The sequence below is a fragment of the Manis javanica genome, chromosome 12 (assembly GCF_040802235.1).
Source record: "Manis javanica isolate MJ-LG chromosome 12, MJ_LKY, whole genome shotgun sequence".
Taxonomy (NCBI): domain Eukaryota; kingdom Metazoa; phylum Chordata; class Mammalia; order Pholidota; family Manidae; genus Manis; species Manis javanica.
The window spans coordinates 62214645-62232344 of record NC_133167.1 but is presented as its reverse complement, the minus strand read 5'-3'; the positions used below and the strand labels follow the sequence as shown (position 1 = coordinate 62232344).

Here is a 17700-nt window from a genome sequence, read left to right as displayed (position 1 = left end):
TAAAATAATTTCTTTACTGTAGTCAGATGCTGATACTGACTCCATTTCAAGGTCAAGGCCATGGTGCTCAACTTCTTGAAACAGTTCATAGATATTACATTGCATCTCCTTCTGTTCTTGATATTACAGGTATGCAAAATTTAATTTGTTATTGGAAGAGCCGTTCTAAAAAAATCTCTTCTTCACTGATTGATTTTGTTTTTGTCAGGAATAACTATTCTGTTTTTAATTACAGAATTAATTAAATTAATTTTGGGGTCTTTTTGGAACTGTCTAAAAATGGCTTAGAGTTACATTTTAAATCATAAGCCTTTGTGAGATTGGATTGCATCTCTTAAGTATGAGGTGCTTATTAATTGAACAAATTAATGAAGATAATGAACTGAATATAGGGAAATTCTGGTTAGGCATAAATACAGGGCAAGTGTGATACGACTTATTTTTTCAGTTTATTTGGCAACATTTGCATTGCTCAGAGGCCATACTCTAATTTTCATGTAGGGGCAGAATATTCTAAACCTTACTGAGGAAAAGAAAACCCGAGTAATTCCTAAATAGAAAACATATTTCTTAAAGCTTGTTTTTTATATTCCTAAAATGCATGCCTTCACAATAGTAATTTATAAGGTAAAACGTCGGCCTATTTGTTTTGGAAACATCTTTTAGTATGAATTAGCCATAGAAGTAGTATTATGAATAGGATGCTTAGGAGAAGGAAAGAGACTCTACTCTTTAAATGGAGAAGTCATCATCATTAGATGGAATTATAAATGATAGTATGTAAACATGTGAACTACCAAAGAAGAAAGTGGCTAAAGGAGCAGTTATTGTTATTACTTTCTTCCCCTTGAATAATACTTTTAAATTCATTACTTATAAAGTTGTTGATTAAACTGAAAGTCATTTTTTTCCATGAAAAATAGTATGCCAGATATTCACATCCAAATTGTTTATTAAATTTTGTAATTCTGAAAGTTTGAATACATGTTTGTTTTTAAAAATTGCAGTACTTAACATGCACTAAAGTATTAGCTGCTTAAAATGCTATTAGAATTTTTATCAATTTGTTTACAGATACCAAAAAAAAAAGTACTAGACGTGGAACTAACAAAAATATGAACAGGCTAATAGTCAGATTATTAGTTTCTTCCTTTTTTCATGTAATACAGTAGTTTTACCTGCCCAGGGTAAATAAAATAAAAGTTACTCCAAAACAGATTTTTAATTGATCCTATAGATGAATAACCTGGAGAGAAAGCATGGTATTTTTAAAAAAGAGTTCCATGTTTATAGAGTTGAATTATTTTTTTACCTGATTTTCATGTTAAATGGTTTGAAAACTTGGGAGATAAAGAAGTAATTACTAAAGTTTTTTATGTCAAAAGTTACAAATTACTTAAGTGACACCTTCACTAGCTAAGTTACTTGCAAAATTATAGAAACCTAATATAAGATAACACTTCTTTTTAACTAAGCTTAAAATTGTTTAGCTTCTGTTTACTTATAGAAATTGGACTTGATGCTACATGAAGAGACTTTTTGGTGATTTGAATCTGGAGACTTAGAGTTCACATAAGTAGTCTTTGTCTTTTCTAGTGGGTCATGTCCCAGCAGGGGTTGTTTCTGTGAAGCCTCTTAACTACTTTCTTCTGTCTACTCCAACCAATAAAGTCCTTGATGCTTAGTACCAATTAGCAGATAAAGAATTTTATTTCTTAAATCTCAGTGAAGAGTCAACGGTAATGGTAACCTTTATTCATCGCAAACTGAAGTCTAAAGAGAAAAGGCTAAACATACTAAAGTACTTCTGAATTTGAAAACTGGGTATTGGCCTTTCTTTTCAATGTTAACATTTCTCAGCATTATATTACTAAGTATGCTTATCAGCTATTCTTATTAAGATATTTCCCCTAGATTTCCATATCCAATCCTTTAAAAAGAAAAATACTCTTTGGTCACTTTAGCTGCCTATATTTTATATATATATTTAACTCTGGATCATGAGCAGGCTCTGGATCTCCCTTTGCAATACAGGATATTCTTTATATTGAGGTAGCATTTTGCTTACTTGACATACAGCCAGATACGAAAATAATGAAAAGTTCCCATTCATGGCCTGTGTTATAGGATAGATAGGTGTTTGTGGTACAGTTCCCACCTATTTTCCTTTGTTAGAACTTAATTTTAAAGTAAAATACTGGAAGATAATTCTTTTTTTTTTTTTTTTTTTTGAGAGGGCATCTCATATTTATTGATCAGATGGTTGTTAACAATAAAAATCTGTATAGGGGGGTCAATGCTCAATGCGCAATCATTAATCCATCTCAAGCCTAATTCTCGTCAGTCTCCAATCTTCTGAAGCACAGTGAACAAGTTCTTACATGGTGAACGAATTCCTACATAGTGAATAAGTTCTTACATGGTAAACAGTACAAGGGCATTCATCACAGAAACTTTCGGTTTTGATCACGCATTATGAACTATAAACAATCAGGTCAAATATGAATATTCGTTTGATTTTTATACTTGATTTATATGTGGATCCCACATTTCTTCCTTTATTCTTATTCTTATTTTTATTTTTAATAAAATGCTGAAGTGGTAGGTAGATGCAAGATAAACGTAGAAAACATAGTTTAGTGCTGTAAGAGGGCAAATGTAGATGATCAGGTGTGTGCCTATGGCTTAAGTATTAATCCAAGCTAGACAAGGGCAGCAAAACATCCACGGATGCAGAAGATTTCTCTCAAAACGGGGGGTGAGGTTCTGAGCCTCACCTCTGTTGATCCCCAATTTCTCACCTGATGGCCGCCCTGCGACTGTGCCTATCTTAGGTTGTTCCTCCCTTGAGGAATCTTACCCGTCTCTGGCTAACCAGTCATCTTCCGGGGCCATACAGGGAAATGTAAAGTTGGTAAGTGAGAGAGAAGCCATATTGTTTGAAAAGGTTAGCTTTTTACTTCTTTGCAGATTTATGCCCTGTGGCTTCTATGCCCAGCACTTGTCTCAAGGTATCTTTACCACCTGGAGGAATTATGATACTCGGTAAATTCGATATGAGGCACGAATTCTATTTAAGGGTTGTAATTAGGAAGGAAGAAGAAAAGCTATAGAGGTAGCATATGGAAGAAAACATGGGAGGATTGATTATTTCTTTGACATATCTTCTTGTAGAGTACCTTAAGCATGTATAGGTTTTAAACTACTAACTAACTTGCGCTCACATATTAACATAATAGGAATACGGTGACATAAACAAAGCAAATCTATAATTACCATCCATCTCCAGTGAAGCCAAGAAAACCATTTAGGCACCCTAGGCATTTGTGAAAATTTGTCTATGATATGGTGGATATTGTCCAACTGTACTTGAACAGTCTGAGAGAAATCAGACAAATTAAAGCAACCCATTTCTGGGATCTGTTCACATCCCATATGTTCTTTTAACCGTAGATAGTCTATAGTCATAAGATTTTGGAGTGCTACAACTTGCACCCCTCCCAACTCCTGGTTGAGTTCCAACAGTACAGATCTGGTCAAATTCGTTGTCTCACTGTATGCACATGCCAGCCTAGACATCTCCCTCCTCATTCCAATGGCAAGTCCAGGAAACGGTGGGGTGGATGCAGCCACAACCGCAGCATCATCCGGATCCCTGTGGAGGCTTTTTGATGATCATCCCCCGGCACAAGTCCTCCAGAGAGTGCTGATGCTGGAAGCTCCTCCTCATATTGTATCTTAGTTCATTTTCTGGATAGCCAAGTTAGGCCTTGATCTTCTACATAGAAACAAACAGACCCTTTGCCAACACTTTGACATGCCCTCTATACCACTGTGTAGAACTCATTGGAGGTCAGCACACAGGAACTGCTATTTTTTTTTTTTATTAAGAGAAAGGAATATTATCAGAAAAGAGTACCTCCATAGCTGATCATCTGACACCCTTTAAGTGATCAACATTAAGGATATTTAAAGCATGCATTGATCTTTGATTTACCAATAGTTTTATCCTATCAAGGATTAATCTCCCTTTTCTTTCTTTCTTTTTTTTTTTTTTAATCTTTAATCTACACTTACATGAAGAATACTATGTTTACTATGCTCTCCCCTATACCAGGTCCCCCCTAAAAACCACATTACGGTTACTGTCCATCAGCTTAGCAAAATGTTGTAGAATCACTACTTGTCCTCTCTGTGTTGTACAGCCCACCCTCCTTCCCCTTTCTCCCTCCCCCATTGCATGCTAATCTTAACACCCCCCTTCTTCTTCCCCTCCCTTATCCCTCCCTGCCCACCCATCCTTCCCAGTTCCTTTCCCTTTGGTACCTGTTAGTCCATTTTTGGGTTCTGTAATTCCACTACTGTTTTGTTCCTTCAGTTTTTCCTTTGTTCTTATACTCCTCAGATGAGTGAAATATTTGGTATTTCTATTTCTCTGCTTGGCTTATTTCACTGAGCATAACACTCTCCAGCTTCATCCATGTTGCTGCAAATGGTTGGATTTTTCCACTTCTTATGGCTGAGTAGTATTCCATTGTGTATATGTACCACATCTTCTTTATCCATTCATCTACCGATGGACATTTAGGTTGCTTCCAATTCTTGGCTATTGTAAATAGTGCTGCGATAAACATAGGGGTGCATCTGTCTTTCTCAAACTTGATTGCTGCGTTCTTAGGGTAAATTCCTAGGAGTGGAATTCCTGGGTCAAATGGTAGGTCTGTTTTGAGCATTTTGATGAACCTCCATACTGCTTTCCACAATGGTTGAACTAATTTACATTCCCACCAGCAGTGTAGGAGGGTTCCCCTTTCTCCACAGCCTCACCAACATTTGTTGTTGTTTGTCTTTTGGATGGCAGCTATCCTTACTGGTGTAAGGTGATACCTGATTGTAGTTTTAATTTGCATTTCTCTGATAGTTAGCGATGTGGAGCATCTTTTCATGTGTCTCTTGGCCATCTGTATTTCTTTTTTAGAGAACTGTCTGTTCAGATCCTCTGCCCATTTTTTAATACGGTTCTTTGTTTTTTGTTTGTTGAGGTGTGTGAGCTCTTTATATATTCTGGACATCAAGCCTTTATCGGATCTGTCATTTTCAAATATATTCTCCCATACTGTAGGGTTCCTTTTTGTTCTATTGATGGTGTCTTTCACTGTACAGAAGCTTTTCAGCTTAATGTAGTCCCACTTACTCATTTTTGCTGTTGTTTTCCTTGCCCGGGGAGATATGTTCAAGAAGAGGTCACTCATGTTTATGTCTAAGAGGTTTTTGCCTATGTTTTTTTCCAAGAGTTGAATGGTCTCATGACTTACATTCAGGTCTTTGATCCATTTTGAGTTTACCTTTGTATATGGGGTTAGACAATGGTCCAGTTTCATTCTCCTACATGTAGCTGTCCAGTTTTGCCAGCACCATCTGTTGAAGAGACTGTCATTTTGCCATTGTATGTCCATGGCTCCTTTATCAAATACTAATTGACCGTATATGTTTGGGTTCATGTCTGGAGTCTCTAATCTGTTCCACTGGTCTGTGCCTCTGTTCTTGTGCCAGTACCAAATTGTCTTGATTACTATGGCTTTGTAGTAGAGCTTGAAGTTGGGGAGTGAGATCCCCCCTACTTTATTCTTCTTTTTCAGGATTGCTTTGGCTATTCGGGGTCTTTGGTGTTTCCATATAAATTTTTGAATTATTTGTTCCAGTTTATTGAAGAATGTTGCTGGTACTTTGAGAGGGCTTGCATCAAATCTGTATATTGCTTTGGGCAGGATGGCCATTTTGACGATATTAATTCTTCCTAGCCATGAGCATGGGATGAGTTTCCATTTATTAGTGTCCCCTTTAATTTCTCTTAAGAGTGACTTGTAGTTTTCAGAGTATAAGTCTTTCACTTCTTTGGTTAGGTTTATTCCTAGGTATTTTATTCTTTTTGATGCAATGGTGAATGGAATTGTTTTCCTGATTTCTCTTTCTATTGATTCATTGTTAGTGTATAGGAAAGCTACAGATTTCTGTGTGTTAATTTTGTATCCTGCAACTTTGCTGTATTCCGATATCAGTTCTAGTAGTTTTGGAGTGGAGTCTTTAGGGTTTTTTATGTACAGTATCATATCATCTGCAAATAGTGACAGTTTAACTTCTTCTTTACCAATCTGGATTCTTTGCATTTCTTTGTTTTGTCTGATTGCATTGGCTAGGACCTCCAGTACTATGTTAAATAACGGTGGGTAGAGTGGGCATCCCTGTCCGGTTCCCGATCTCAGAGGAAATGCTTTCAGCTTCTCGCTGTTCAGTATAATGCTGGCTGTGGGTTTATCATATATGGCCTTTATTATGTTGTGGTACTTGCGCTCTATTCCCATTTTGCTGAGAGTTTTTATCATGAATGGATGTTGAATTTTGTCAAATGCTTTTTCAGCATCTATGGAGATGATCATGTGGTTTTTGTCTTTCTTTTTGTTGATGTGGTGGACGATGTTGATGGATTTTCAAATGTTGTACCATCCTTGCATCCCTGTGATGAGTCCTACTTGGTCATGTTGTATGATCCTTTTGATATACTGTTGAATTCTGTTTGCTTATATTTTATTGAGTATTTTTGCATCTACATTCATCAGGGATATTGGTCTATAATTTTCTTTTTTGGTGGGGTCTTTGCCTGGTTTTGGTATTAGGGTGATGTTGGCTTCATAGAATGAGTTTGGGAGTATTCCCTCTTCTTCTACTTTTTGGAACTTTAAGGAGAATGGGTATTATGTCTTCTCTGTGTGTCTGATAAAATTCCTAGGTAAATCCATCCGGCCCCGGGGTTTTGTTCTTTGGTAGTGTTTTGATTAGTGTTTCAATTTCTCTGCTCGTAATTGGTGTGTTTAACTTTTGTGTTTCTTCCTTGGTCAGTCTTGGGAGGTTGTATTTTTCTAGGAAGTTGTCCATTTCTTCTAGGTTTTCCAGCTTGTTGGCATATAGGTTTTCATAGTAGTCTTTAATAATTCTTTGTATTTCTGTGGAGTCTGTCGTGATTTTTCCATTCTCATTTCTGATTATGTTGATTTGTGTTGACTCTCTTTTTCTCTTAATAAGTTGGGCTAGAGGCTTATCTATTTTGTTTATTTTCTCAAAGAACCAGCTCTTGGTTTCGTTGATTTTTGCTATTGTTTTATTCTTCTCAATTTTGTTTATTTCTTCTCTGATCTTTATTATGTCCTTCCTTCTGCTGACTTTAGGCCTCATTTGTTCTTCTTTTTCCAGTTTCGATAATTGTGATGTTAGACTATTCATTTGGGATTGTTCTTCCTTCTTGAAGTGTGCCTGGGTCGCTATGTATTTTCCTCTTAAGACTGCTTTCGCTGCATCCCACAGAAGTTGGGGATTTGTGTTGTTGTTGTCATTTGTTTCTATATATTCCTTGATCTGTATTTTGATTTGTTCATTGATCCATTGATTATTTAGTAGCATGTTGTTGAGCCTCCATGTGTTTGTGATCCTTTTTGTTTTCTTTGTAGAATTTATTTCTCCTTTTATACCTTTGTGGTCTGAAAAATTGGTTGGTAGAATTTCAATATTTTTGAATTTACTGAGGCTCTTTTTGTGAGTTAGTATGTGGTCTATTCTGGAGAATGTTCCATGGGCACTTGAGAAGAATGTATATCCTGTTGCTTTTGGATGTAGAGTTTTATAGATGTCTATTAGGTCCATCTGTTCTAGTGTGTTGTTCAATGCCTGTGTGTCCTTACTTATTTTCTGCCCAGTGGATCTATCCTTTGGGGTGAGTGGTGTGTTGAAGTCTCCTAAAATGAATGCATTGCAGTCTATTTCCCTCTTAAGTTCTGTTAGTATTTGTTTCACATATGCTGGTGCTCCTGTATTGGGTGCATATATATTTAGAATGGTTATATCCTCTTGTTGGACTGAGCCCTTTATCATTATGTAGTGTCCTTCTTTATCTCTTGTTACTTTCTTTGTTTTGAAGTCTATTTTGTCTGATAGTAGTACTGCAACCCCTGCTTTCTTCTCACTGTTGTTTGCCTGAAATATGTTTTTCCATCCGTTGACTTTTAGTCTGTGTTTGTCTTTGGGTTTAAGGTGAGTTTCTTGTAAGCAGCATATAGATGGGTCTTGCTTTTTTTATCCATTCTATTACTCTGTGTCTTTTGATTGGTGCATTCAGTCCATTTACATTTAGGGTGACTATTGAGAGATATGTACTTATTGCCATTGCAGGCTTTAGATTCATGGTTACGAAAGGTTCAAGGTTAGCTTCTTTTGTATCTTACTGCCTAACTTAGCTCGCTTATTGAGCTGTTATATACACTGTCTGGAGATTCTTTTCTTCTCTCCCTTCTTATTCCTCCTCCTCCATTCTTCATATGTTGTGTGTTTTGTTCTCTGCTCTTTTTAGGAGTGCTCCCATCTAGAGCAGTTCCTGTAGGATGCCCTGTAGAGGTGGTTTGTGGGAAGCAAATTCCCTCAGCTCTTCCTTGTCTGGGAATTGTTTAATCCCACCATCATATTTAAATGATAGTCGTGCTGGATACAGTATCCTTGGTTCAAGGCCCTTCTGTTTCATTGCATTAAATATATCATGCCATTCCCTTCTGGTCTGTAGGGTTTCTGTCGAGAAGTCTGATGTTAGCCTGATGGGTTTTTCTTTATAGGTGACCTTTTTCTCTCTAGGTGCCTTTAAAACTCTTTCCTTGTCCGCGATCCTTGCCATTTTAATTATTATGTGTCTTGGTGTTGTCCTCCTTGGATCCTTTCTGTTGGGGGTTCTGTGTAATTCCATGGTCTGTTCGATTATTTCCTCCCCCAGTTTGGGGAAGTTTTCAGCAATTATTTCTTCAAAGAGACTTTCTATCCCTTTTCCTCTTTCTTCTTCTTCTGGTACCCCTATAATATGAATATTATTCCTTTTGGATTGTTCACATAGTTCTCTTAGTGTTGTTTCATTCCTGGAGATCCTTTTATCTCTCTCTATGTCAGCTTCTATCCGTTCTTGTTCTCTGGTTTCTATTCCTTCAGTGGCCTCTTGCATCTTATCCATTCTGCTTATAAATCCTTCCAGAGATTGTTTCACTTCTGTGATCTCCTTCCTGACATCTGTGATTTCCCTCCGGACTTCATCCCATTGCTCTTGCATTTTTCTCTGCATCTCATCCCATTGCTCTTGCATTTTTCTCTGAATCTCTGTCAGCATGTTCATGATTTTTATTTTGAATTCTTTTTCAGGAGGACTGGTTAGGTCTGTCTCCTTCTCAGGTGTTGTCTCTGTGTTCTTTGTCTGCCTGTAGTTTTGCCTTTTCATGGTGATAGAGATAGTTTGCGGAGCTGGTACAAGTGAGCGCTGAAAGAGTTTCCCTTCTTTTTGTTTTGTGGCCTTCCTCTCCTGGGAGAATAGCGACCTCTAGTGGCTTATGCTTGTCAGCTGTGTGCAGACAGGGCTTCTACTTCCTGCCCGTTTGCTATGGGGTTTATCTCCGGTGTTGCTGTGGGCGTGGCCTGGCTGGGGCTGCTCCTCCAAAATGGTGGTGCCCTGTTGGAGGGGGAGCAGCCGGGGGCTATTTATCTCTGTAGGGGTCCTCTGTGCTCCCTGTTCCCCAGGGGGTTAGAGTGCCCAGAGATCCCCAGATTCCCTGCCTCTGGTCTAAGTGTCCAGTCCTGCCCCTTTAAGACTTCCAGAAAGCACTCTCCAAACCAAAACAACAGCAGCAACAACGAATGAGGGGGAAAAAAAAAAAAGAAAAGAAAAAAACGCACGATTTTCTTTGTCCTCAGGCGCTGGTCCCAGGCACCCGCTCACCGGTCCTGCTGCCCTACCTCTGTAGCACCGGGGTCCGTGTCCCTTCAAGGTTTCCAAAATCACCTGCCCAAAAAAAAGAAAACAAAAAAAAAAGGGAAAAATGCGCGCTATTGTTTGTCCTCAGGCACCAGTCCCAGGCACCCGCCCACCATTCCTGCCGCCCTGCTTCTGTAGCACTGGGGTCCCCGTCCCTCCAAGGCCTCCAAAAAGCACTCACCAAAAAAAAAGGGAAAAACACGCGACCCTCTCTGTCCCCAGGCGCCGGTCCCAGGCACCCACTCACCCGCCCTGCCTCCCTGACACTGGGGTCCCTGTCCCCCTAAGGCCTCCAAAAAGTACTCACCAATAAGAAAAAAAAAAGGGAGAAACCCGCGATTTTCATTGTCGTCAGGCGCCAGCCTTAGGCCCCCGCCCCCCGGTCCCACCGCCCTGCCTCCCTAGTATTGGGAAAAACGCTTGATTTTCTTTATCCCCAGGCGCTGATCTCAGGCACCCGCTCACCAGTCTTGCCGCCCTGTTTCGCTGGCATTGGGGTCCCTTTCCCTTTAAGGCTTCCAAAAAGCACTCGCCAAAAAGAAAGAAAAAAGGGGAAAAATGCGCGATTTTCTCCGTCCTCAGGCGCTGGTCTCAGGCACCCACCCACCGCTCCCGCCGCCCTGCCTCCCTGGCATCTGGGTCCCCGTCCCTTTAAGGCTTTCAAAAAGCACTCGCCAAAAAAAGAAAAAAAAAAAAGGGAAAAACACGCAATATTCTTTGTCCTCTGGCGCCGGTCCCAGGCACCTGCTCACCGGTCCTGCTGCCCTGCCTCCCTAGCACTGGCGTCCCTGTCCCTTTAAGGCTTCCAAAAAGCACTCACCAAAAAAAAAACCGCTCCAGTTTCTTTCCACCCGCTGGGAGCCAGGGGGAGGGGCGCACGGGTCCCGCCGGGCCGGGGCTTGTATCTTACACCCTTCGCAAGGCACTGGGTTCTTGCAGGTGTGGATGTGGTCTGGATGTTGTCCTGTGTCCTCTGGTCTCTATTTTATGAAGAGTTTTGTTTGTTATATTTTCATAGATCTATGTGTTTTTGGGAGGAGATTTCCACTGATCTACTCACGCTGCCATCCTGGCTCCGCCCCCTGGAAGATAATTCTTTCTATCATGTACCATCTTTTGAGGATGTCAGTATCTTAAGATATGTAGTATTTGAATACAGATCAATTATGTGACCTTTACACAGAATCAACCATTTGTTTCTTCCAGAATTATGAAGGGAGTGGTAGTAGAAACTGATCTTGAGCTAAATATATATCAGTATTATTAGTCTATCAATAGTATATTAAAAGCTAATTGTATCTGTCTTTAAAATGTTCCTTATAGTACTGAAATATATAGCTTTTTAGAATATTATCTGTAAATTTTTTATATTTAGGTGATTGTCCTGTTATTTCTGTAGAATATGATTTTTTCTATATATATATCTCATGAATATGGAGAGGTTTTTTTTTCCAAAATGAGAAGTCACTTAGGTTGTTAGGTGATATCTTTAACTTAGAAAAAAACTCAGTTTTTGATCCCATGTTTCACTATAGATTTATATTCAAACAAATTACATTTTAAAAATTTATTGTTTATTATTTTAGCATAGAAACAAAGGAATTGAAGAATATCACATTATGTGATAGCACCATTTTAAGTTCATTTTCAGGCTGACGGTTAAAATTCTTGGAAGTTGGTGACTTGGCTCCTTATATTAAACTGCAAATAAGCCTTGTCTGTAATGGCTTATTTAAAGCTAAATGGAAATTTGTTGCATATTTGTTTGGTTTATATGAAAATTTGAGGTAATAGTGTGGGGTGAGATTTTAGATTTATCTCAAATGTAATTATTTTTACCATGTTTTTTCCTAAACTTCTGAGATTATATAAGTTACTTAACAAGTCACTCATACTAAATTTTCTTTTAAATAAATATTAGCAACGCCATTTTTTTTTTTCTAAACCAGATCAGAAAGAGGTGGACTTGGAAAAACTGACATTGGATAAACGTATGCCTCATCTATTAGTACTTTGAAACCTTTTTTTGAAGAGATGTTTGTTTAATAGTTTGTCACTTAGTAGAGGTTTTATTAAAGCAACTTCATTGAGGTATGAGTTCCATACCATAAAATTCACCCATTTTAAGGATACAGTTCAATGATTGTTAGTATGTCTGCCTAGTTTTGCAATCAGAGTTTACGTAAAATGTAAGTTTCCAAATTCATCTTCTTATATGTGGCTATCCAGTTGTCCCAGCACCATTTGTTAAAAAGACTGTCCTTTCCCCTGTTGAACTGTCTTGCTACCTTTTTGGAAATCAGTTGACTGTACATGTAGAGATTTATTTCTAGACTCCTTAATGATCTATATGTCTATCCTCTGCCAGTATCATACTGTCTTGACTTGATTAGTTCACTGTGGTTTTATATTGAGTTGGTTTGTTTTTCTGTGATGGTAATGTAAAGTTTAAACTGCCAAACGTATAAGTTGCATTTGTAAAGCATGTTTTGCCAAGATGCTGCAGAGTAAACAGAAGTTTCTTGAAATAATCAATGAGTACGATTGGGTACTGGCCCTGGCCAGGTGGGTGGGAATAGGGTAGGGAAGGATAGAAAAGGGAGACGTCAGAGGGGATTGGCCAGTGACAAGCCATGATCCTCAGGGACCTTGCGGTGCAGGCCCCCAGAGGACAGCTTCTCTGAATGAGCACAGAAGCAACATAGACGAGGGGTGGTTGTTACAAACTCATGTGCAGTTGACCCTGGCACAACTGCCCCTGAAGGTAAAATCTACCTGACAAATGGAAACACTTCTTACCCCACCTCCCCAGACACACCCCACCTCCCTACAGCCCCCCACAACAGGGGCCCTGAAAACAGCAAAAAACATTCAAATAGTTACATAGGAAATGCATCTGCATCTTTTATTCTCTAAGATAGCAGCTGTCCTTCCTCCACCTACCTCCAGCCTTCCTGTTCCCCCAGATGATTTATGTGAGGAGACCTCAAGTAGGGACTTGTAGCTGTGCGGGGCTGCTGCAGTGGTGCCAGGCCATAGGGTGGGAAGATATAGCATAGGTTCTGGCAGCAGCAGGGCCCATTTGCTTGGTGTTTCCTCTTACAGGCCATGCTTGCTCATTCAGGGTGAATGGCTGCATTTATTTTCCTGACAAAGTTGCTTTTGTTTTCGTCTCTTCTTATTTTTTCCTTGTGGCTTCCTGCCCCTCTTTCTGCTCTTTTCAAATCATCACCAGCCAGGTGAATGCAGCTAAATGCATCTTCATGTAATGAATGCTCTTTTGCTTTCTCTTCTCAATGTCTTCTTGGTCTCTCCTCGAAAGCTCCTTTGGCCTGTTCCCATCATTTGTGTGACCTTTCTGATTGTCCATGCCACCAGGTTGGAATTCCTGATGTTGATGAGCCCTTCCACACCTTTGCTGGTAGTCATCTTCATTCTTACTCTATTCTGAGGCAAGAGATTTTTTCTCCTGTTTGGAGTCACCTGCAGCCCTAACTCCACCCTCTTTTCTTGTTCCACTTCTTCCTGGCCTCTGCTTTTCAGTCTGAAGCTGTGTGCCAGTCTCCTTGGGACTCCTGTATTGACTACCCAGCCTTTGTGGCCTCCCTGTCTCCCCTTTTGGGCATCACCACCCTAGTGGTGGCAGCACATGATAGAGAGTTTTGAAATTAGGACATGAAAGTCTTTCAACTGTGTTCTTTTTCAAAACTTCTTTGGTTATCCAAGATCCCTTGTATTTTCATAAAAATTTTCTATTTCTGTTTTCTACTTCATTAATGTCCAGTTTAATTTTTATTATTTTTTTTGCTTTTATTTGCTTTGGGTTTAATTTGCTTTTTTTCTAGTTAAGATCAAAACTTAGATTATTGATTTGTTGTCTTCCTTCTTCTCTAATATAGACATTTAAATGTACAAATATTGACATATTTACATATATATTTATATATCTATAAGTACTGCTTGAACTGATCATATAAATTTGTATACATTGTGCTTTCATTCAGTTCAAAATATTTTATAATTCCCCTTGAGATTTCATTTTGATCCATGGATTATTTAGAAGCATGTCCTTTAATTTCCAAATATTATGTATTCCCAGATTTCCTTCTATTGTTTATAATTAATTTAATTTGATTATTGTCATGACTTCAGTTGTTTTTCTTTATTGAATTTTGTTTTATGGACTACCGTAGGGGACCATGAAATTTTTCTTTAAAGGGCTGTATAATAAATATTTTAGGCTTTGTAAGCCAAATGCATTCTTGTTTTTTTTTAAACAACCATTTAGAAACCATTCTTTATTCACATGCCATATAAAAACATGATGGGTGAGATTTGTTCCATAGGCCATAGTTTATTGATCCTTTGCCTAACACATGGTCTGTCTTGGAGAATGTGCTTGAAAAGAATGTGTATTTTGTTGATGGGTGCAATGTTATATAAATACCAGCTAGGTCAAGTTGGCTGATAGAGATGTTCAATTCTTCCACATATATGCCGATTTTGTGTACTTCTATCCATTATTGAGAGTGTAGTATTGAAATCTCCAGCTATTTCTGTTGAATTGTCTATTTCCCCTTTTATTCTATCAGCTTCTATTTAATGTATTTTGGGACTCATTAGTTGTGTATGTAGTTGTGATATCTTCCTCATGAATTGTCATTATAAAATGTGCCTTTTTTCTGTTTTTGTCTTAGACTCCTTTTTCCCAGTTTTTTTATTGTGTTAATATATTTTTTGATATTTTTAAATTGAAGTATAGTTGATACACAATGTTATATTGGTTTCAAGTACACAACATAGTGATTCAACAGTTATCTACATTATTACATGATTAAATGCTCACCCCAACTAGTCTAGTTAATATCAACATACAAAGATATTATAGAAATATTGAATATCCTCTGTGCTGTACTCTCATCCTGACTAATTAATATTAATATTATGATTGAGATTCTGTGTCTCTATCCCCTTCACCTATTTCACCCACCCACCACAACCCCTCCCACATGGTAACCACCAGCCACTCCTCAGGGTTTAGGAGTCTACTGCTGTTTTGTTCATTTTTGTTTTGCCCTGTTTTGAGATTCCACAAATAAGTGAAATCATAAGGTATTTGTCTTTCTCTGCCTGGCTTATTTCACTTAGCATAATACCCTCTAGGTCCATCCAAATTCCTGCAAAAGGCAGGATTTCTTTCCTTTTTATGGCTCAATAATATTCTTTTGTGTATGTACCATATCTTTTTTATCCATTCAACTATTGATGGACGCTTTGGTTGCTTCCATATCTTGGCTATTGTAAATAATGCAGCAATAATCAAAAGGGTGCATGTATCTTTCAAATCGGGGAGTTTGTCTTCCTTGGGTAAATTCCTAAAAGTGTAATTACTGGGTTGCATGGTATTTCTATTTTACATTTTTCATAGTGGCTGTACCAATTTACATTCCCACCAACAGTGTAGGAGGGTTTCCTTTTCTCCACATCCTTAACCAATACTTACTATTTCTTGTCTTTTGGATAGTGGTCATTCTGACTGATGTGAGGTGATAATCTCATTGTGATTTTCATTTGCATTTCCCTGGTGGTTAGGGATATGGGACATCTTTTTGTCTGCCTGTTGGCCATCTGTGTGTCTTCTTTGGAAAAATGTCTATTCAGGTCCTCAACCTATTCTTTAATTGGGATATTTGTGTTTTGGTTGTTGAATCATATGAGTTCTTTGTATTTTGGATGTTAACCCCTTATCAGATGATCATTTATGAGTATATTCTCCCATACTGTGGTTACCTACGTGTTGTATTGAGGGTGTCTGTTACTGTACAGAAGCTTTTTAGTTTGATGTAGTCCCACTAGTTTATTTTTATTTTTGTTTCTTTTGTCCAGGGAGATGTATCCAGAAAAAAAATTGCTCATGTTTATGTTCAAGAGATTTTTGCTATGTTTTCTTCTTAGAGTTTTATGGTTTCATGTCTTATATTTAGGTACTTAATCCATTTTAAGTTTACTTTTGTGTATGGTGTTAAGACAGTAATCCAGTTTCATTTTCTTGTATGTAGCTGTTGAGTTTTCCCAACACCATTTATTGAAGAGATTGTCTTTTCCCCTATATTCTTGCCTCCTTTGTTATATATTAATTGACCATATACATGTGGGTTTGTTTCTGGGCTATTCTGTTCCAATGATCTATGGTTCTATTCTTGTGTCGGTACCATACTGTTTTGATTATTGTAGCTTTGTACTGTAGCTCAAAGTCAGGGAGCATGATATCTCCAGCTTTGCTCTTTCTCAAGATTGCTGTGGCTATTTGGGGGTCTTTTGTTGTTCCATATAAATTTTAGGATTATTTGTTCTAGTCTGTTGCAAAATACCATTGAATCTGTTAATTGCTTTGGGAAGGATGGCCATTTTGCCAATATTAATTCTTCCTATCCATGAGCATGGGATAGATTTCCATTTATTTGTGTCTTCACTTTCTTTCATCGTATCTCATAGTTTTCAGAGTACAGGTCTTTCACCTTCTTGATTATATTTATTCCTAGGTAATTAATTATTTTTCATGTAGTTGTAGTTATTGTGCTAATGTCTCAAACTCTATTTTACCTGTTATTAATATAGCCACTCCAGACCTTATATTGTTCGTATGGTATGTCTTTTTCATGCTTTGACTTTAAGCCTGTCTTTGAATCTAAAGAGTTTCTCTTGTAGACAGCATATAGTTAAATCTCTTTTTATCCAGTCTAACAATATCTGCCTTTGTTTTGGAATGTTTATTTACTCTTAATGTAATTATTGCTATGGTTGGAATTATACCTGCCATTTTGCTCTTTGTTTTCTATTGTTGCTTTTTGTTGTTCTGTTTCTCCTTTACTGCCTTCTTACGTAAGTAGATAATTTTTAGTGAACCATTTTTATAATTCCTTTGTTGTTTTCTTGACTTCTTAAAAAAATTTTCTCAGTGGTTGCTTTAGGGATTATATTATGTATCTTCATTTATAATAAACTACTTCAGATTAATATTCAATTCCAGTAAAAAAAAATTGCTTCATTATAGTTATTCACTCTCCCTCCTATGTGCTACTGTCATATGTATCTTTATATATTGTAAACCAGACATAGGTTTTGTAATTTTTTTCATGTAATTGTTTTCTAAATCAGTTGAGAGGAAAAAAATCAACTTCTGTATTTCTCTTCATAATTATTGTTCTGAATTTCTTCATATGGATTTCAGCTTGAAGAATTTCTTTAGTATTTCTTGTCAGATCTACTAGCAACAAATTTCTTCAATCTTTACTTTCTAGGAATATCTTTATTTCACTTTAATTTTCAAGGATAATTTTGCTGGATATAGAATTCTGGATTGCCCAGTCCCCCCAATACTTTCAAATGTCACCCCACTGACTGCTGGACTCCTTTTTATTAGTTGTTTCTTCCTCTTGCTGTTTCTGTTTGCCGCTAGCTTTTGACAATTTGTATGTTTTAGTGTGAACCCCTGTATTTTTCCTAATTTAAGTGTGTTGAGCTTCCTAGATTAGTAGATTCATATTTACCATCAAGTTTTTGGCCATTATTTCTTCAGATACTCTTTCTGCCTCTTCTTTCTTTTAGAGACTCCTATTACAGTGATGTTGAAACACTTGAATGGTTTTAATTTAGGGATGCACCAGAGTCCAATTTACATTTCATAAAGTTGGGACGTACAGATAAAGAGAATAAGGAGGTAATTTAGTAGTTGAAAAAACTACTCATGTTAGCACATAGGATAAGGAATCAGAATGTTCTTCAGGTTTCTAAGTGGCTTGTATAACTGGATAGTGCAGCCAAATTAATACGGGAAAGATTGAAGAATGGGACAGGGTATCTAATCT

The 17700-nt window shown here is 37.6% G+C and overlaps 1 protein-coding gene and 1 pseudogene across 3 annotated transcripts in view; one reads left to right on the top strand and one right to left on the bottom strand.

Moving 5' to 3' along the window:
- The window catches only part of HAT1 (histone acetyltransferase 1), an 83857-nt gene that overhangs the window by 47562 nt on the left and 18595 nt on the right, over window positions 1–17700 (top strand). For all 3 annotated transcript variants that reach the window (XM_037022919.2, XM_037022920.2, XM_037022921.2), the window contains exon 8: window positions 23–129. In XM_037022919.2, coding sequence (XP_036878814.1) covers window positions 23–129 — 107 coding nt within the window. The remainder of the gene's footprint in view (window positions 1–22; window positions 130–17700) is intronic.
- On the bottom strand, window positions 11326–17400 carry LOC118973274 (28 kDa heat- and acid-stable phosphoprotein pseudogene; annotated as a pseudogene).